This window comes from Oratosquilla oratoria, chromosome 34 (genome assembly GCF_046742065.1).
Source record: "Oratosquilla oratoria isolate Oo_2021 chromosome 34, ASM4674206v1, whole genome shotgun sequence".
NCBI classification, from domain to species: Eukaryota; Metazoa; Arthropoda; class Malacostraca; order Stomatopoda; family Squillidae; genus Oratosquilla; species Oratosquilla oratoria.
Genome location: NC_134810.1, coordinates 31,309,525 through 31,331,083, shown reverse-complemented (window position 1 = coordinate 31,331,083; position 21,559 = coordinate 31,309,525). Strand labels below are relative to the sequence as shown.

The 21,559-nt window shown below is 38.8% G+C and overlaps 1 protein-coding gene across 3 annotated transcripts in view; it reads right to left on the bottom strand.

Moving 5' to 3' along the window:
- Oseg2 (intraflagellar transport protein Oseg2) overlaps positions 1-21,559 on the bottom strand; it is a 544,964-nt gene that overhangs the window by 269,917 nt on the left and 253,488 nt on the right. For all 3 annotated transcript variants that reach the window (XM_076173301.1, XM_076173302.1, XM_076173303.1), the window contains exon 18: positions 6,572-6,729. In XM_076173301.1, coding sequence (XP_076029416.1) covers positions 6,572-6,729 — 158 coding nt within the window. The remainder of the gene's footprint in view (positions 1-6,571; positions 6,730-21,559) is intronic.

The following is a 21,559-nucleotide window of genomic DNA, read 5'->3' as shown; positions in this document are numbered from 1 at the left end:
TGAAAGGCGATCTCCCCTCATGAGCGAGATAGCAAAAACACAAAAAGAAATAATGGAACATCTATCAAACCTTGACGTCAGGAAATCATATGGCCGGATGGAATTGCAAATTGGATTCTAAAAGAATGCAAAGAAGAACTAATGGACAAAATACATAACATAATAAGTTGCTCACTTAACCCCTTCCATACGGTGCCGCACACGTAGGCGTCATGGGGAGCGAGTGTATTCGCGAGGCTGCCATATCGGCGTCTTGATTATATTTATTGTAGTCGCCCCTGTGTTTTTACATTCTCTCAAATGTGCCCTGAATCCCATTCTCTGTGGTATTCAAAATTTGCAGGTGAAAGAGAGAACGATCGATATAAGCGGTGACTATATTTTATGATGCGAGTATTATTACGACACGTCGTACGGCTGGCATTGGCTGCTGCCACTGAGATCTAAGTCCATGATGCCTACGTGTGCGGCACCGTATGGAAGGGGTTAAGGAAGGAAAAATACCAAAAGATTGGAAAAATGCTAACATTGTACATACAAACATATACCAAGGCTTTTTTCCTCTTACAAGGGAGGTAGCCAAAAAGGAAAAGGCATAAAATAATTTCCACCCATTCCATCCCTGAATACACTCCACACCCCTCCACCCCTCTTATCTTAGCACCTCCTGGATGACAGGTCATCCCTGCACCTTGTCCACTGCCCTGGGTCAGAAGCAGTGTCGCAAGACACAGCACATCCACAGCAAGGCTGCTTCATTAAATCAGCAACCCCCCCCCCTCTCCGTCCCCCCATTGCATAAAAGGAGAAGACGGAGAGAAATCCCTTAGGGCTGCGTCAAATTTTGCTCACACATACTACCTCACCCCCATCCCCCCACCCATTCCGCCTCATGCAATCACAACATTATCCATATACAACCCTTCTCCATTCACCTCTGTCTTCTGTCCTCTCCTGTCCTTCCTCAACAGACATTCCCCTCTTCCTCAAAGCCCCCTTCACCCCATCCATCCACCTCATCCTAGGACGTCCCCTCATGTTCACTCCCTCCACATCTGCCTTCCATACCTCTTTTACTAGTCTTTCTTCACTCATTCTTTCCATGTGTCCAAACCATCATAATATTCTTTCATCAACCCTATCTCCCAGCTCCTTTTCCACCACTGTTCTACTCCTCACCTCCTCATTTCTCACTCTATCTAGCCTAGTAACCCCCATCATACTTCTCAGACACCTCATCTCAAACACATTCAAACTCCTTCTCTCTTCCTCTCTTATGTTCCATGTTTCTGTCCCATACAGTGCTGTTGGCACAATCACTCCTTCATACAGTCTCCTCTTAGCATCCATTCCCAAATGTCTATTCCTCATTACACTCTTTAATCCACCAAGGCATTTACTCACTTCTCTCAATCTACATTCTACCTCCACCTTCATTCCACCTTTTCCTGCCACATTTGCACCCAAGTATCTAAAACTATCCACTTCTTCCAGTCACTCTTCCTTAATGCTCACTTCCAGTCTACTGCCACTTTCACCCCTTGTACATCTCATCACCTTACTTTTACCCACATTCATCTTTAGCTTTCTTCTATGACATACTCTCCCAAACTCTGCCACCAACTTCCTCAATCCCTCCTCCGATCCTGCCACAAGCGCAGTGTCGTCCGCAAACAACAGCTGGCTCACCTCCCACTTTTCTCCATTTTCTTTAACCATCTCCAATCCCTGACCCACTACCCTTGGATTTACCTCTCGCACCACCCCATCCATGTATAAGTTGAACAGCCAGGGTGACATAAAGCATCCTTGACGAAGTCCCACCTTCACCTTGAACCACTCACTCTCTCCATTTCCAATCCTGACACAAGCTCTACTACTCTCATAAAAACTCTTGACAGCTCCCAGAAGCTTTCCTCCTATCCCGTATATCTGCATAAGCCTTTTCCAGATCCATAAAAGCCCAAAAAACATCCTTCCCCTTTCCTATAGCTTTCTCACATATCTGTCTTACCACAAAGATCTGATCTACACAACCTCTACCTGTCCTAAATCCACACTGTTCCTCACCAATTACTCCTGTTCCTCTCCTAATTCTCTCAATCAAGATCCTCCCATAAGCCTTCCCAACTACACTTAACCTCTTCCATACAGTGCCGCATACGTAGGCGGCATGAGGAGCAAGTGGATATGCGAGGCTGCCATATCGGCATCTTGATTACAGACGCTCCTCTACTTATGTTCATTCGTTTTACGTTTTTTTCGATTTTACGTTTGGACTGTAAAAAAATTTTTTTTTTTTTTTTTTTTTTTTTTTAGTGAACTTTTTAGTTTAGCGCGCTCTCCGTAGTTCAAATGATACTTATGCATGATGCTGCATCCATTGTTTACATGGCACAAACGACAGACTAAACGTGCCTTGCCTCCTCCTTCTCCTCCACCATCTCAATTTATGTTGCTTGAATTTAATCTATTTGAAATTAATGTTATTATTTTACAATGTTATGTTTATAATTAATGATTTAGGGGTGTTTTATAAGATACGGTAATAGAATTTATGGATGTATAGTACAGTAACAACTTACGTTCATTTTCACGTTACGTTCGGCCGTTCGGAACCTAACTAAAACGTAAGTTGAGGAGCGTCTGTATATTTATTGTAGTTGCCCCTGCATAATGAAATACTCTCTAAACTGTCTTCATTACATTCTCTATGGTTATCAAAATTCACGGGAGAAAGAGAGAACGATCGATATAAGCGGTGACTATTTTTTATGATGCGAATATTATGACAAAAACATCATACGTCTGGCAGCTCATGCTGACCGCGAGATTTTGGCCCGGAGTGAAGTGGTTAAGAAGCTAAACCCTCTGAAACTACTACATTCACACTTGTCCCCTTTTCCCTTGTAAAGAGGAACTATACAGGCACCTCCAGTCCTCCGGCACTCTACCCTCTCTCCAGCAAACATTAAATAACGTCACCAACCAGTCCACCATCACTGTACCTCCTTTTTTCAGACATTCTGCATGGCATCCATCCAAACCAGGTGCCTTACCTGCACTCATCATCTTAACTGCTGCCTTCACCTCATCCTTCCTTATTTCTCCTCCATTCTCCTCACTCACTCTCATTTTCTTCGCATTTCCCACTGCAACTATCTTTCCCTCCTTATCCTCCTTCACATTTAGCAACTCCCCAAAATATTCTGCCCATCTTCCCCTTACTGCCTTCTCTTCCATTATCATCTCTCCATCTGCACCTTTTACCTTTTCTTCTCTACTTGATTCGCCTCCTCTTCCTCTCTTAATTTCTTTCCAAAACATCTTTTTATTACTTTCAAAATTTTCTGTCATACTCTTACCCCATTTCACATCTGCTCTCCTCTTTGCCTCCTTTACCTTTTGCTTTACTTTTCTTTTCTTTTCTTTTCTTTGTACCTCTCATATGACTCCCTCGTCCTATTTTGTAACCAATCTGTGAAAGCTCGCTTCTTCTCTTCTACAACCTTCTTTGTTTCCTCATCCCACCATTCACTACCCTTTCTTCCATTTCCCCCTGTTCTTGTTCCACACACCATCTTTGCACACTTTGTGACTCCCTCCTTGAGCCATCCCCATTCCTCCTCCACACCCAGCTCTACTCTATCCTTCACTCCCTCCCACTCCTTCAGCTTCTTTTCGTACTCCTTCTCCTTTTCCTTTTCATTCAAAGAGTTCACTCTAAGAACCTCCCTACCTTTTGTCCCTTTCCTCTTTCTCCATCTATCCTCCACTCTCAACTTACCTTCCACCAAAAAATGATCTGATATTCCCCCACCCTCTCCCCTTAGCACATGTACATCCTTAACTCTTCCTATCATAATCCTATTTACCACTACATAATCCATTAGTGCTCTATCTACCACCCTTCCCTCCACCACCCTCTCCCATGTGTACTTATGCTTGCCTTTCTTCCGAAACACTGTATTTGCTATCATCAACTCTCTTTCTAGACACATTTCCACAATTAACTCTCCACTACAATTCTTTCCTGGAACTCCACATTTCCCAACCACTCCATCGATTGGACCATTTCCTACCCTAGCATTAAGGTCTCCCAGTACTATTACATTGACATTTCTTCCTACATACTCTATGCACTCATTTAAATCTATCCAAAAGGCCTTCCTTTCTTCTACACTCTTCTCACTGCCAGGCCCATATGCACTTACAAAAACCCACATCTCCTTTCCCAGTTTCACCTTCATCCACATTATCCTTGAGGAAACCTCCTTCCACTCCACTACACATTTACCTATCTCTTCACTTACTAGAATAGCCACCACATCCCTCCCTCGCCCTCTCTTCACTCCTGATAACCTCCCACTTACACTCCCAAACTTACTTTCACCCTTCCCTTTCAACTTAGTTTCACTCAAAGAAAACACATCCATCTTTCTTCTCACAAACATACTACCTATCTCTTCCCTTTTACTCTCATCTGTACCACATCCACGCACATTAAAAGACCCAAACCTTAGGGTGCTGGTCGGAAAACTCCCAGACCCTCTTATGCCTTTACTTTTTCGTTTAGGAATGTCCCCTGTAGGGCTACAAGGAGAAGGATGCCTAGTCCCACTCCCCATCCCTTTCTTCTTGCCTCTTACGATCCAAGTGGGAATACTTGGTGGCAGTATTCTTTTCCCCCACCACAGGGAATCCCCACTACAGGGACATTGTACCAATATATAAAGGAGGAAACAAGGAAGAACCAACTAACTATAGGCCAGTCTCACTAACAAGCACTTAAGCCAAAATTTGTGAGAAAATCATCAAGAATAGATGGGTAAAACATCTGGAAGACAACAATATAATAAACCAAAGACAATTTGGGTTCAGATAAGGAAGATCATGTACCACAAACTTAATATGTTTCTAGTCAAGATTAATAGATATAGTACAAGAAAGGAATGGATAGGCTGATTGTGCCTTCCTGGACTTACAAAAAGCTTTTGACAAAGTGCCACACAAAAAATGATAAAAAAAACTGGAACATATAGGAGGGATACAAGGGAACCTACTAAAATGGATGGAGGACTTCCTGATTGGTAGAAAGATGAGAGTAGTGCTCAGAGAAAAATATTCAGGTTGGAAAGAGGTGGTCAGTGGAGTACTGCAAGGATCTGTATTGGCTCCAATAATGTGTGCTATTTATGTGAATGACATGGATAATGATGTGAAATGTTACATGAACTTCTTTGCAGATGACGCCAAACTGTTAAGGAAAGTAAAAACTGAAAAGGACTGCAAATCGCTGCAAGAAGATCTGAATAAGGTATGGAACTGGAGTCAGAAATGGGAAGTGGACTTCAATATTAACAAGTGTAGCATAATGGAGTTTGGAAAAAGCAAAAATAGAATATCAGGACAATATAAAATTGGAACCAAGGAGGTAAAGAAGGAGAGATCTGAAAAAGATTTGGGTGTAATTATCTCAAACGACTTGTCCTATGACAAACAGATTAACAAAGTTGTCTGAGAATCCTACAACTTGCTAAGATCAATAAAATAAGCATTTACATATTTGGACGAAGAAATTATTAACCCCTTCCATACGGTGCCGCACACGTAGGCGTCATGGACTTAGATCTCGGTGGCAGCATCCAATGCCAGCCGTACGACGTGTCGTAATAATACTCGCATCATAAAATATAGTCACCGCTTATATCGATCGTTCTCTCTTCACCCGTGAATTTTGATAACCATAGAAAATGCGATTACAAAAGAATTAGAAAGAATGTCATTATGGAGGGGCGACTACAATAAATATAATCGAGACGCCGATATGGCAGCCTCGCGAATACACTCGCTCCCCATGACGCCTACGTGTGAGGCACCGTATGGAAGGGGTTAAAAAAATATTAGTCACACTGATAAGGCCTAGACTAGAGTATGCGGCGACATTGTGGTCACCCAGTACCAAAAAGAATATAAAGAAAATAGAAAGAATCCAGAGAGCAGCCACAAAAATGGCACCTGCACTCGCAAACTTGTCAGATGAGGAGAGATTGGCTAAACTGGAGTTCTTGATGCTGGAGCAAAGAAGAGAGAGAGGTGACCTACTGACTATCTACAGAATCATGAAAGGCACAGAAATACTCAATAGAGAGGACTTGTTAAACTGGGACAAGAGAAGCACAAGAGGACATGGAAAGAAAATAAAAAAAAAACATAGCTACAGAAGAGATCTGAAGAAAAACAGTTTTCCATATAGAGTGGTGGACACTTGGAACAAACTGGACAATGAAATAGTGTTTGCAAAAACCATTCATGAGTTTAAGAGCAAACTAGACACTGCGAGGTACAATGGCGGGACACCCTTCCTTCAAAATACAACAAGGTAAATATTGTTTCCATTTCTAAAAGAAATGGTTTCACCTATCTATAACCAGAGATGAATGATTATGCATGATTTATATTTGCAAGGAGCACAACAGCACAATATTTTCATATTTCAGTTTCAGTTCAATTCAAACTTCTGACCTTATGAATTTTAAACATATTACACATGACAAATCACATTCCTTACCTGAATTATATGAACAGCTTTCTTCCACTGGCGTGCTGATATAGCTGCATCAAGGGCTTTAATGGTTTTTCCTGCCTCAATATAGTGACTAATGGCTGCATCAGCTTGTTTACTTGCTAATAGCTGGTCTCCCCATTCATCCTCCAAATGAACAACCTCTGCAGTACCCATAAATCCATAAATATATTCAGGCAATCGAAATCTTATCTATACATGAACGTATATATACATACACTTAGCAAGTGCTTTTTCCCCATTACAAGGGAGGTAGCCAAAGTCAGACATAAATCCACTCCCACTCATTTCATTCCCACATACTCCACTCCCATTCACCACCTCTCTCTTCATCTTTTCTTGGCTCCTGGATGACGGGTCATCCCTGCATCTCACCCACTATCCTTGGTCAGAAGCAATGCAGCAAAACACAGCACTTCCACAGCAAGGCTGCTTCATTTAATGTATGTATGAATGAACATGAATATATAGATTTACAATTAAAAAATATTATAGATGTACAACTTTATTGCATTTCTGTAAAGATGATGATACCTTACATTCATAACCTGTACATACATATAACAAAGGCTTAAAATCCACTCCCACCCATTCCATACCCTACATACTCCACTTCCATTCACTCCACTCCCTCCCTCTTACCTTGGCTCCTTCTGGATGATGGGTTATCTCTGCATCTCACCCACTGCCCAAAGTCAGAAGCAGTGTTGCAAGACACAGCACATCCACAGCAAGGCCACTTCATTAACCACTTCACTCCGGGCCAAAATCTCGCGGGCAGCATTAGCTGCCAGACGTACGATGTTGCGTCATAATACTCACATCATAAAAAATAGTCACCGCTTATATCGATCGTTCTCTCTTTCACCCGTGAATTTTGATAACCATAGAAAATGTGATGAAGCCAGTTTAGAGAGTATGTCAGTTCCGCAGGGACAACTACAATAAATATAATCAAGACGCCGATATGGCAGCCTCGCGTATCCACTTGCTCCTCATGCCGCCTACGTAGGCGGCACTGTATGAAAGAGGTTAAATTGGCGACCCTCCCTCTTCAGCCCCTCATGCAGAAAAAGAGACGACTGGGAGAAATCCCTTTGGGCTACATCAAATTATTTTTTCACATATACTCCCCCACCCCCATCCCCTTTCATGAATCACAGCATCATCTATACAAACATTTTCCATTCACCCCTATCTTCTGCCTTCTCCTATCCTTCCTCAACAGACATTCCCCTTTTTCCTAATGCCCTTTTTACCCCATCCATCCATCTTGTCCTTGGTTGCCCCCTCATGTTCATTCCTTCTACCTCTGCCATCCACACCGCTTTTACTATTCTTCACTCATTCTTTCCATGTGTCCAAATCATCCTAATACTCTTTCATCAACCCTATTTCCCAACTCCCTTTCCACCCATGTTCTCCTTCTAACCTTCTCATTTCTCACACTAACCGGCCTAGTAACTCCGATCATACTTCTCAAGCACCTCATCTCAAACACTGATAAAATGGGATGACAGAAATACAAGAGGACACGGAAAGAAAATAAAAAAAGACAGCTATAGAAGAGACTTGAAAAAGAACAGCTTTCCTCACAGAGTAATAAACAGTTGGAACAAGTTAGATGAGAAAGTGGTGTGTGCAAAAACAATACATGAATTTAAAAATAGTTTAGATAAAATGAGATATGAAGACGGGACCCCACGAGCATAGCTCCCCTTCCCGTAAAATACAACTAGGTAAATACATTCAAATTCCTCCTCTCTTATGCCCCATATAGTGCTGTTGGCACAATCACTCCTTCATATAATCTCCTCTTAGTATCCATTCCAAAATATCTATTTCTCATTACACTTTTGAATCCACCAAGGCATTTACTTGCTTCTCTCAATCTACATTCTACATCCACCCCCACTCCTCCCTTTCCTGCCACATTCGCACCCTAGTATCTAAAACTATCCACTTCCTCCAGTCTCTCTCCCTTAATACTCACTTCCAGTCTGCTGCCACTCTCTCCCCTTGTACATCTCATCACTTTACTTTTACCCACATGTATTTTCAACTTCTTTCTTTTGCACACCTTCCCAAACTCTGTCACTAACTTCCTCAATCCCTCCTCTCATCCTGCCACAAGCACAGTGTTGTCAGCAAACAACAACTGGTTCATCTCCTACTTTTCTCCATTTCCATTAACCATCTCCAATCCCCAACCCATTACCCTTCCATTTACCTCTTGCACCACTCCATCCATATATACATTGAACAGCCAAGAATGTAGTGCCTTAGAACAATCATACATTGGAGACCAAAAGACGATACAGTGGGGTTCTACAAGGGACCATACAACCAGCACTGTTCCTCAAACCCCAAAGCCAGAGTATATCAAAACTCTCACATACATTGATAACTCATAGCACAGGAGAGCAACTACAGAACAGCTGTCAAAAACACACAAATAACTGAACAAACAAGAGCTGTGACTAACTCAAAAACAGAATGACAGATTGCATTTCTATCAGAAAAGTTACATACATATACCAAGGGCTTTTTCCCCTTTACAAGGGAGGTAGTCAAAGGCATAAATCCACCCCCACCTATTTTATCCCCACATACTCCACTCCTATTCACCCCCCTCCCTCCCTCTTTTCTTGGCTCCTCCTGGATGATCAGTCATCCCTCCATCTTGCCCACTGCATGGGGTCAGAAGCAAGGCCTCTTCATTTAATCAGTGACCCCCCTCTCCTTCCCCTCATGCAGAAATGGAAAAGATTAGGAGAAATCCCTTTGGGTTGCATCAAAATATCATTCACATATACTCCCTTACAATCCCCCACCCACTCCCTTACATGCATCACAGCATCATCTGTACATAACCATTCTCCACTCACCTTTATTTTCTGTCTTTTTGCTTCCTTCCTCAACAGACATTCCCCTCTTTCCCAATGCTCCTTTCACCCCATCCATCCATCTTTTCCTTGGTCACCCCCTTGTGTTCACTCTTCCCCCTCTGCCTTCCACACCTCTTTTACTAATCTTTCTTCACTTTTTCTTTCCATGTGTCCAAAGCATCCCAATACTCTTTCATCAACTCTACCTAACCAACTCCCTTTCCACCCCTGTTCTCCTCCCCACCTCCTCATTTCTCACTCTATCTAGCCTAATAACCCCTATCATACTTCTTCTCTAATGTTCCTTGTTTCTGTCCCATACAGTGATATTGGCACAATCACCCCTTCAAAAATGAGGCTTTGAAAAAAAGAGGTGAAAGAACAAATACAAATGGTAACCGAGAAAGTCGGAGAAACAATTAAAGAAACACATCTCCAAGAAATAAAAAATCAATGGAAAGTGGAACAAGATTTTTTTTTTTTTTTTTAAGAAATAGTACAGCAACAAGTGGAAGAAAATGCTAAAGAAATGGTAATTAAAGTAATTAAGGAAAAAGAGAATTAGGTCAGACACATTTTTTTTAATGTACCTAGATACCAAAGAGAAAAAGAAGAAAAAGAAATTGCAAAAGAAATTCTGAAAGAGATACAAGAGGAGGGACAAGTACTGGACAAAGAAATAGAATAAGTATATGGGATGGGACAATACTCCAATGAAAAAAAAAAAAAAAAATGACCACTAAAAATAAAACTAAGGTCTCAAATGATAGCAGAAGTACTATAAAAAAAAAACAGCAAAGCTGGCAAATAGTGAAAATATAAAAAATGTATGGATGAAAAAAGAAATGAGTGATGAGAAAAAAAGGGAAAAGACACTAAGAAATGAAGCAAATGAAAAAAAAACAAAATAACTAGAGAACAGAGACCAAAAGAATGAGTATTTTTTTAGAGCACTGGACCTGAGGCTGAGAAAATGGTATATATATAAAAAAAAAACAAAAAAAAAAACATAATAAACAAAAAGGGAGAAAGGAAAAAATTAATAAACATACTAACATAGATGGCATTTCAGGACTAAACTAATTAAATGACTATCTGGCAGTAGAGAAACCAGACATAATGGGAATTGTGGAGACGAAATTAAAAGGTCCACTATCACCTAATACTCTGGGACAAGGTTTATACAACCATTGGATGAAAAATATGAGAAACATGATGGAGTCATGTTTTTGACTAAGATAACAGAAGGAAAAAATAATGTGGAATTATGATAAAGGTTGAAAACAGTGACATGAAAAGTAGAAAATTTGTAGTAATATATGTGTCCCCAATAACAGTCTTGGACAGAGAGTGATCATTCCAAACTGTTGGAAGACACAAAGAATGCATTAACTGAATTACTGAAAGGAGGAAACAAAGTAATTATGGGTGACTTTAATTCAAAAGAAATATGTTGGGAAGAAATGACAGTGAAAAGTGGAGAAGACCTTTGGGGAAATATACTACTGGATATGACCATTGAATACACAATGACTCAATAAATAAAGGAAAATACCAGACATAGAAACAATGAAAAACTGTTGAGACTAGATTTAATATTTATGTCAGAGCCTGAAATTGTGGATAAAATCAAATATAAGACACCAATCGGGAAGAGTGACCATATACTAATACAGTTTGATCTAAAAGAGCATATGGATTTGAGAAGAAATGAAAAACATAGAAACAGAAGACTAATGTGCAACAAAATGGATTTTGAGAAACTCAGAAAATTCTTTCAAAATGTAAATTGGGAAAACTTCTTAAATGAAGAAACAAAGATGGAAGAGAAATGGAACATATTAAAAGACATTTATAAAGAGGGAATGTGGATGTGCTGTGTCTTGTGACACTGCTTCTGACCCAGGGCAGAAGACAGGAAGCAGGGATGACCTGTCATCCAGGAGGTGCCAAGATGAGAGGGAGGGAGGAGGGGAGTGGAATATATAGGGGATGGAATGTGTGGGAGTGGTTTCTATGCCTTTTTCTTTTTGGCTGCCCCCCCATGTAAGGGGAAAAAAGCATTTGGTATATGTATGTATGCACAACAAAAATGTAGTGAGGCTAAAGATAAAAGAGACAAAGCCTGGAAAAGATGGGGGGGAAAAGAGCAAGTGGCAAATATATATCAAATTAAGAAATGAATATGTAAAATTGTGCAGGGAAGCAAAGTGAAACCATGAAAAAGACATAATAGACATATGCAAGGACTATCCTAAACTATTCTACAGGTATGTGAAAGGTAAACTAAAAGATAAACAAGAAATAATGAAACTGTGTCAAGGGAATGATGAACACAGGTAGTCGTCAACTTACGATTACAATTGGTTCCGACCGACCAATTGTAACTTGATTTCGTCATATGTCAGATATGTGTTAAATTCCCATAGGAATAATAGACTCTTAAAGTCATAATTTACCCACATTTTCTTATATATGAATTATATATATATATATATATAATATATATATATTATATATATATATATATCATATATGTATATATTATATATATATATATATCATATATGTATATATTATATATATATGTATATATATATATATACATATTTATTTATATATATACAAGCCCCTGGCTTCGCCAGCCCGGCTGCGCCGGGGGGCTACGCCCCACCTTCAAACAAAGGCTATAAAATAAACAACTGTAAATTATTCACCTCTTTTATTTTCGTCATTTTTGTTTTTTTGAAGAATATTTTTATTTAGACTTACGCCCACGTGTTTTTCGTCTATATTTTGGTGGAGTCCCGTAGATCCGCTCGAGTCCTCAAGATCCGCTCGAGTCCCAAAGATCCGCTCGAGCCCTCAAGATCCGCTCAAGTCCTCTAGATCCGCTCGAGTCCTCTAGATCCGCTCGAGTCCTCTAGATCCGCTCGAGTCCTCTAGATCCGCTCGAGTCCTCTAGATCCGCTCGAGTCCCGCGACCGCGTATATGCGATTTATACCCTTACAGGGATGGCCCGTGTCACGGGGTCCGTAATTGTAATCTTTTTGCCGGATCCCCTTTCAAATCGGTTAGGGACGTCGTGAAATTGAAACATTTTGGAGAATTTTATTTTTTCGTCCGGCTCTCAGCCAATCAGCCGTCTCCGTTGTCGTGACGTCACCGCTCTCGGCCAATCAGTTGTCTCCGTTGTCGTGACGTCATCACTCTCAGCCAATCAGCGAGTTGAAACTCACCCAGGAATTTGCAAAGAATATTTTTAGGACAAAGTGTCACCGTAATACCACCTTTCCCCGACGTCCACAGCGTTTTTTAGAAGAATATTTTTATTTAGAAGAAGAAGAAGAAGCAGAAGAAGAAGAACGCAAAGAAGAAGAAGAAGAAGAAAAAGAAGAAGAAGAAAAAGAAGAAGAACGCGAAGAAGAAGAACGCAAAGAAGAAGAAGAACGCAAAGAAGAAGAAGAAGAACGCGAAGAAGAAGAACGCGAAGAAGAACGCGAAGAAGAAGGAGAGGAAGAGGAAGAAGAAGAACGCGAAGAAGAAGAAGAAGACGAAGAAGAAGACGAAGAAGAAGAACGCGAAGACGAAGAAGAACGCGAAGAGGAGAAAGAAGAAGAACGCGAAGAAGAAAAAGAACGCGAGGAAGAACGCGAAGAAAAACGCGAAGAAGAAGAAGAACGCGAAGACGAAGAAGAAGAAGAACGCGAAGAAGAGGAGAAAGAAGAAGAACGCGAAGAAAAAGAACGCGAGGAAGAACGCGAAGAAGAACGCGAAGAAGAAGAAGAGGAAGAATACCACCTGACCCCGACTTACCCAAGCGCTTTTTCAAGAATATTTTTAGGACAAAGTGTCACCGAAATACCACCACTCCCCAACTTCCACAGCATTTTTTAGAAGAATATTTTTATATAGATATAGAATATCGGCCATGTGGGAGGTGGGCATAAACCAGATTGCCAAAAAAATTATTCATATATTCTCAACCTTTCGTCTGCAAGGAGACATCATCAGGAAAATCTGTAACATATAAATTACTGACATACAGAAATAAAGAAGAAGGGTATTAACAATAACAAAAATTCACCAATCATGAAAATAGACATCAATAAATCAAGAAAATAGACATCAATAAATCAAATCGTAAACCAATACAGATACATAGCCAGTTGGGGATCAATACTTACAAAATTAAAGATTTAAAGAAATGACAAAAGATAGCATGGGTAGTTGACTTATATATCAGATCCTAACCTGCATGGGTGGTGGAGGGGGAGGGGTAGTGGGGTGTGACCCGTCTTGACAGCGTCGGTATGGGGGTTGGGGGGGTCGGGGTGGGGGTTGCGAGGTCGGTTAGAGGGGAGGATGGAGGGAGTGGGTGGGAGGAGGGAGAGGGTGCTTATGACCTGACTTCGTATTGATAAAGGGTGTGGTGGTCACAGGAGGGTTTGGTTGGGGGGAGGGGGGTAAGGGGTTTGCCGCACAGGCGAGAACATTGTATACAAGTTCATGCTAGAAATCATGTTGCATTGGATGTTTATAATAGGACTATATTCTCTTATAAACATTGCTTCTAAAAGCTTAAGCTTATGTGCATCCCTATTGCTTGCGATTATTCTAGTGTTCTGAACTAAGTCCTCACAGGTGGCAGTTTAGTTATGATATTTTCTCAAATGATGTTTGATAGCCCCATTTTGTAAGTGCATAGATATTCTCCTACTGAGACTACACCTAGTATATCCAATGTAGGATGAGTTACAGGTTACACAGTCCCCGATATCACATTTAAACTCATAAACTATGTTGGTTTTAGAAATGGTCTCAGTATTACTATTCAGGTTGTTTTTCATAACCAAAGAGCTAGTTTTTGGGTTGGAGTAGAATACAACCACACGGATTTTCTTCTCGTTAGAGACTGGGTGGCAGTTTTTAGTGATGATATCTTTTATGATTTTTTCATCTTTTTTGTAAGCCTTAGTAAAGATGTTATGATAATAGATGTTAATAAATTGGGGCTTAGAGGATGTTTGGGGGGAAAGGTGGTCAGAGATAATTTTATTACAAATGCAATCAAACTCACAGTTAGGAAAACCAAACCCTCCTGTGACCACCACACCCTTTATCAATAGGAAGTCGGGTCATAAGCACCCTCTCCCTCCTCCTCCCACCCACTCCCTCCATCCTCCCCTCTAACCGACCTCGCAACCCTCACCCCAACACCCCCACCCCCATACCGACGCTGTCAAGACAGGTCACACCACACTACCCCTCCCCCTCCATCACCCATGCAGGTTAGGATCTGATATATAAGTCAACTACCCATGCTATCTTTTGTCATTTCTTTAAATCTTTAATTTTGTAAGTATTGATCCCCAACTGGCTATGTATCTGTATTGGTTTACGATTTGATTTATTGATGTCTATTTTCTTGATTTATTGATGTCTATTTTCATGATTGGTGAATTTATGTTATTGTTAATACCCTTCTTCTTTATTTCTGTATGTCAGTAATTTATATGTTACAGATTTTCCTGATGATGTCTCCTTGCAGATGAAAGGTTGAGAATATATGAATAATTTTTTTGGCAATCTGGTTTATGCCCACCCCCCACATGGCTGAGTCCTTGTTAGAAAGCTTGAAAATACCCATAAGAAGATTAAGAACCTCCTTAATGCTGTCAACTTTAACAACACATGTCTACAGGAGAACCTGCTCCCTCCATATATATATATATATATATATATATATATATATATATATATATACACACACACACACACATTTTTCGTCGGATGGACGGCGAAGATTGGAGTTCTGAAGAAAAAGTGAAATTTTCGTGGATCTCAACGCAAAAGAAGTACCTTATTGTATTTACAGGGAAGGGGAAAGCTCGTGTACTGGGAAAGCTCGTGGTGTACTGGGAAAGTGAGGAAAAAGAAGGGGAGAGATTACTGAAGGAAATGGAAGGAAATGAGGAAGGGGAGGAATTGGTCCAGGAGGCCAGGCATCTTGTAAACAAGAGAAGGACCGATGATTTTGGTGAAGGGATTAACAAAAATGTAAAGATTAGAAATATAGATAAGAGCAGCACAATGGAAGGTGAGGATAATAATTTCCAGGGATTTAATGAGGGGGGGGGGCAGATACCAACCTCCCCCGATTAGCAAGACTAGAGGAAATACTTGAACAAATGACTGAACATTGGGAGAATAGGTTCGGTAACATAGCAAAGATTATGCAGAGAGTTGAAAAATTGGAAGAAATAGAGAAGGTGAACAAAAACTTAACTAATGAAATAGAAGAATTAAAAAGACAGTTAAAAGAAGTAAAAGAGGAGAATGAAGAATTAAAGAGGAATAATAAAGACAACAAAGTGGCCATAGCAAAAGAAGCACAGGATTGGAAAAAAAATCCAATAAAACAGTAAAGTTGCATTTACTGACATAATTAAACAGCAAATCAAAGAACAAACTGAAGACTCAGTTATCAAAGTGATGAGACAGAAGGAGAATACAGTAAGAGACTTAGCAGATAAAAAGAAATGTATAATTATATTAGGAATGGAAGAGAAACATAACCTAAATAGAACCACAAGAATCAATGAGGAAAAAGAAAAAGTAAGCAGTTTACTAGAATTAGTTCAGGAAGATGAACCTGAAATCATGAAACAAATTGAAGAGATGTTTAGACTCGGAAAGTATAGTACAGATAAGACCTGACCAATTAAGATTAAATTCAGGTCACAAACGACGGCAGAGAATATCTTAACAAAAACTGGAAAACTAGCAGCAACTGAACAATATAAAAAGGTATGGATAAAAAGAGAAACGAATATAGAGGAAAGAGAGGATGAAAAAATGAAAAGACATGAAGCTAAGGAAAAAAACGAGAAGAGAACAGAGTCAGAAAAAGAGAAATTCTATTGGAGTAGTGAATATGAAAGTAAGGAAATACGACATACTACAGAAAAACAAAAGAGAAACAGAGAATACGATGGAAGTGGCAGAAAACTAAGAGTGTCTTACACAAATATAGATGGATTAATAACAGGATTGAATGAGCGGAATGATTATCTGAAGGAAAAAGAACCGGACATAATGGGAATTGTAGAAATGAAATTAAAAGGTCCACTACCACCCAACAGTGTAGGACATGATGCATATAATTATTGGATTAGAAACAAGAGAGACAAAACAAGGGGGTGGAGTTATGTTCCTGACTAAGGATATAAACATGAGGTGTGTCACATATGGAAAGAATACAGTAGAGATGATTATGATCAAAGTGGAAGACAGAGATAAGAAGAGCAGAAAGTTTGTGATAAATTATGTGCCTCCAAAAACAGCCTCATGGGAAGAGAGTGAACATAAAAGTATGTTAGAAGACACAACGATAACATTAAATAAGATAATGGAAGATGGAGGAAGAATAGTTATGATGGGCGACTTTAACTGCAAAGAAGTCTGCTGGGAAGAGATGACAGTAAAGGGTGGAGAAGGCTCATGGGGAAATGTTCTACTCGAGATGATTATTGACCACACAATGACACAGTGGATACAGGAGAACACTAGGTATAGAAATGAAGAACCATCGAAACTAGACCTAATAATCACATCTGAACCTAGAATGGTGGAAAAGATTGAATATAAAACACCAATAAGTAAAAGTGACCACATATTGATTGAACTGGAACTAAATGCGGAAAAACACATGAAAACAAATGAACAATATAGAGAAGGAATGTATGAAAAAACAAACTTTGATATAATAAGAGAATTCTTTCAAAAAGAAAACTGGGAAGGAAGATACAAAGAAGAAACAACAGTGGAAGAGAAATGGAATATTTTGACAACAATTTATAAAAAAAAAAAAAAAAAAGTGGAAAAGTATGTCCCAAGACAAAAACAAGAAAAAGAATATGTAAAGTACTGGTACAACAAAAGTTGTAGGGAATTAAAAGACAAAAGAGATAAAGCTTGGATGAAATGGAAGAAACACAAAAGACCTGAAAAATGGAAAATATATACTTGTTATAGAAATGAATATGTACAAGCGTGCAGAGAGGAAAAGAGAAAATATGAAAAAGATGTCATAGAAAAATGTAAAGATCAACAAAAATTAGTTTACAGATTTGTGAACAGCAAACTGAAAAACAAACAAGATTTGGATAAATTAAGACAAGGAGTTGAATACACAGAGGAAATAGAAATGGCGGTAATTATGAACAAGCATTTTAAATCAGTGTTTACAAGGGAGAACATACAACCTGAAGAGATCGAATGGAAAGAGAAAGTTCCCCCTATGAAAGAAATAGAAGTAACAAAGAATGAAATAATGAAACATTTGAGTAATCTTAATGTCAGAAAATCGCATGGACCAGATGAAATAGCAAACTGGATTTTGAAAGAATGCAGGAATGAACTGGCAGACAAAATACATAGCATAATAAACAGTTCCTTGAAAGAAGGAAAAGTTCCAGAAGATTGGAATAAAGCAAATATAGTACCTATACATATATAGAGGGAAATAAAGAAGACCCTACCAACTATACACCAGTCTCTCTAACAAGTACAATAGCAAAAATTTGTGAAAGAGTTGTCAAAAGTAGATGGGTAAAATATTTACCATTTTACTATTTTCTTTACCATTTCTTCATCCATATAGTCAAAGGCCACTTTCATTGATCTTAACAAGTTAAAAGTCTCTCCAAATAATTCACTGACATGTTTATCAGGTGTCAAGTCACTTGAAATAATCACTCCCAGGTCCCTTTCTGAATTGACTTTTTTGACTTCCTTGTTTCCAATTTTATATTGACCCGATATTCTATTTTTGCTTTTTCCAAATTCCATTATACTGCATTTCTTAATGTTAAAGTTCACTTCTCATCTCTGACTTCATTCCCATATTTTGTCCAGGTCTTCTTGTATCGATCTGCAATCTACTTCTGTGCTTACTCCCTTGAGTAATTTGGCATCATCAGCAAAGAAGCTCATGTAACAATTCACTCCCTCATCCATATCACTTATATATATGGCAAACATTAAAGGAGCCAATACAGAGCCTTGCAGGATGCCACTCTTCACATCTTCCCAGTTTGAATTTTTGTCTCTAAATTCCACTCTCATTTTTCTCTCATTTAAGAAATCCTTCATCCATTCCAGTAGCTTACCTTGTATTCCTCCTATTATTTCAATTTTTCTTCTTAACTTTTTATGAGGTACTTTGTCAAAAGCCTTCTGCAAGTCCAAGAAGGTGCAATCTGCCCAGCCATCTCTTGTATTATCTCAATTAATATCGAGTAAAAGCATATTAAGTTTGTGGTACATGATCTTCCATTTCTAAAGCCAAATTGTTTAGGGTTTAATATTTTATCTTCTTCCAAGTGTTTGATCCATTTGTTTCTGATGACTTTTTTGCATATTTTTGCTACTGTGCTTGTAAGGGATACTGGTCTGAAGTTTGTAGGATCTTCTTTGTTTCCTCCTTTATATATTGGTATTATGTTTGTATCTTTCCAATCTAGCAGTACCTTTCTTTCTTTGAGTGAGAAGTCTATTATCTTGTATAAATTGTCCATCAGTTCATGTATACACTCTTTCAGTATCCAATTTGCAATTCCATCTGGTCCATGCGATTTCCTAACATCTAGGTTTTTTATTTGGTCTCTTATTTCTTTCTGTGTTACCTTTATTTCTTTCATTTTAGGGGGTCTTTCTTGTTGTCCATCTTCCCAAATTTGTGAGCTCTCAATTGTAAAAACAGACCTGAAATGTCTGATCATAACTTCTGCCATTTCTGTGTCATCTATATATTCTTTATCTCCTTCACACAGTTTTACAATTTCATGTTTATCCTTTAATTTGTCATCTGTAAAAGAGTTTAGGTTGATCCTTACATTTGTCTATAATATCTTTTTCATAATTTCTTTTTTTCTTTTCTGGATATATTTACATATTTGTTCCTAAGTTTTATATATGTTTGCCATTTGGATGTTTTTTGTCTCTTTTCCATCTTTTCCAGGCTGTCTCTTCTGTCTTTAGCCTTGCTGCACCTTTTGTTATACCAACACTTTATATAAATCTCTTTTTGCTTCTTCTTTGGTACGTATTAATCAATTCCTTCCTTGTACTTTTTTTTTAATGTTCCATTTGTCTTCCATCCCAGTTTGTGTTTTGAATTTTTTTTCTTAGTTTTACAAAATCTGTTTTGTTGTACATTAATCTTCCTTCTCTATGTTTATCATTCCTTCTTACACTGTTCTGTTCTTTTAATTCAAACTCTATTAGTATATGGTCACTCTTTCCAATTGGTGTTTTATACTCCATTTTGTTCACCATATCTGGTTCAGAAGTTAATAATAAGTCTAGTTTCAATGGTTCCTCATTGTTTCTATATCTAGTATTTTCCTTAACCCATTGTGTTAAGGTGTATTTGATGGTCATATCCAGTAGAATGTTGCTCCAAAGTTCTTCTCCCCTCTTTCTATCATTTCTTACCAGATTATATTCTTTGCATTATAATCACCCATAATTACTATGTTACCACCCTCTTTAAGTAAATCATTTAGCACATTCATTGTGTCTTCCAGTAATTTAGATTGATCACTATCAGACCAAGCCTGTGTTTTTGGTGGTACATACACTGCTACAAATGTTCTGATTTTCATATTTTTGTTTACAATTTTAATCATAATTAATTCCACATTACCTTTGCCTTCATTTATCTTTGTCACATTTGTAAACCCTTTTTGGTCAATATCATGACACCTCCCTGTTTGTCTGTTCAATTTTTCACCCAATGATTGTATAGACCTTGTCCCACTATGGTTATTAATAGAGGTCCTATCAGTTTTGTCTCCACAATTCCCATAATGTCAGGTTTCTCTGTTTCTAGATGGTCATTTAATTCATTAATTCCAGAGACCATACCATCGATATTTGTGTATGCCACTTTTAGTTTCATATTTTCTTCTCTCTCTTTTTTTTTTTTTTTTTTTTTTTTTTTTTTTTTTTTTTTAAGTTTCCATTTTTCTGATGTACCATTTTTTCAGTCAGGTCCAATACTTTCCAAAAAAAAATCATTTTTTTCTGTCTCTGTTCTTTCCTCATTTCTATTATTGGCTTTCATTCTGGGACCCTTGTCTCTCTCTTTTTCCTCATCACTCATTTCCTTTTTTATCCATATATGTTTAAATTTCTCGTTGTTTGCTAATTTAACCACTTTCAATAATACCTCCTTTGCTAGCATTTGAGTTCTTAGTTTTATTTTCAGAGATCTATGTTGATTTTCTTTTTAATATTTACCTATCCTATACGGGATAGGAGGAAAGCTTCTGGGAGCTGCCAAGAGTTTTTATGAGAGTAGTAGAGCTTGTGTCAGGATTGGAAATGGAGAGAGTGAGTGGTTCGAGGTAAAGCTGGGACTTCGTCAAGGATGCGTTATGTCGCCCTGGCTGTTCAACTTATACATGGATGGGGTGGTGCAAGAGGTACTGGGTCAGGGATTGGAGATGGTTAAAGAAAATGGAGAAAAGTGGGAGGTGAGCCAGCTGTTGTTTGCAGACGACAATGCGCTTGTGGCAGGATCGGAGGAGGGATTGAGAAGGTTGGTGACAGAGTTTGGGAGAGTATGTGATAGAAGAAAACTAAAGATAAATGTGGGTAAATGTAAGGTGATGAGATGTACAAGGGGTGAAAGTGGCAGTAGACTGGAAGTGAGCATTAAGGGAGAGCGACTGGAGGAAGTGGATAGTTTTAGATACTTGGGTGCAAATGTGGCAGGGAAAGGTGGAGTGAAGGTGGAGGTAGAATGTAGATTGAGAGAAGCGAGTAAATGCCTTGGTGGATTAAAAAGTGTAATAAGGAATAGACATTTGGGAATGGATGCTACGAGGAGACTGTATGAAGGAGTGACTGTGCCAACAGCACTGTATGGGGCAGAAACATGGAACATAAGAGAAGAAGAGAGAAGGAGTTTGAATGTGTTTGAGATGAGGTGTCTGAGAAGTATGATGGGGGTTACTAGGCTAGATAGAGTAAGAAATGAGGAGGTGAGGAGGAGAACAGGGGTGGAAAAGGAGC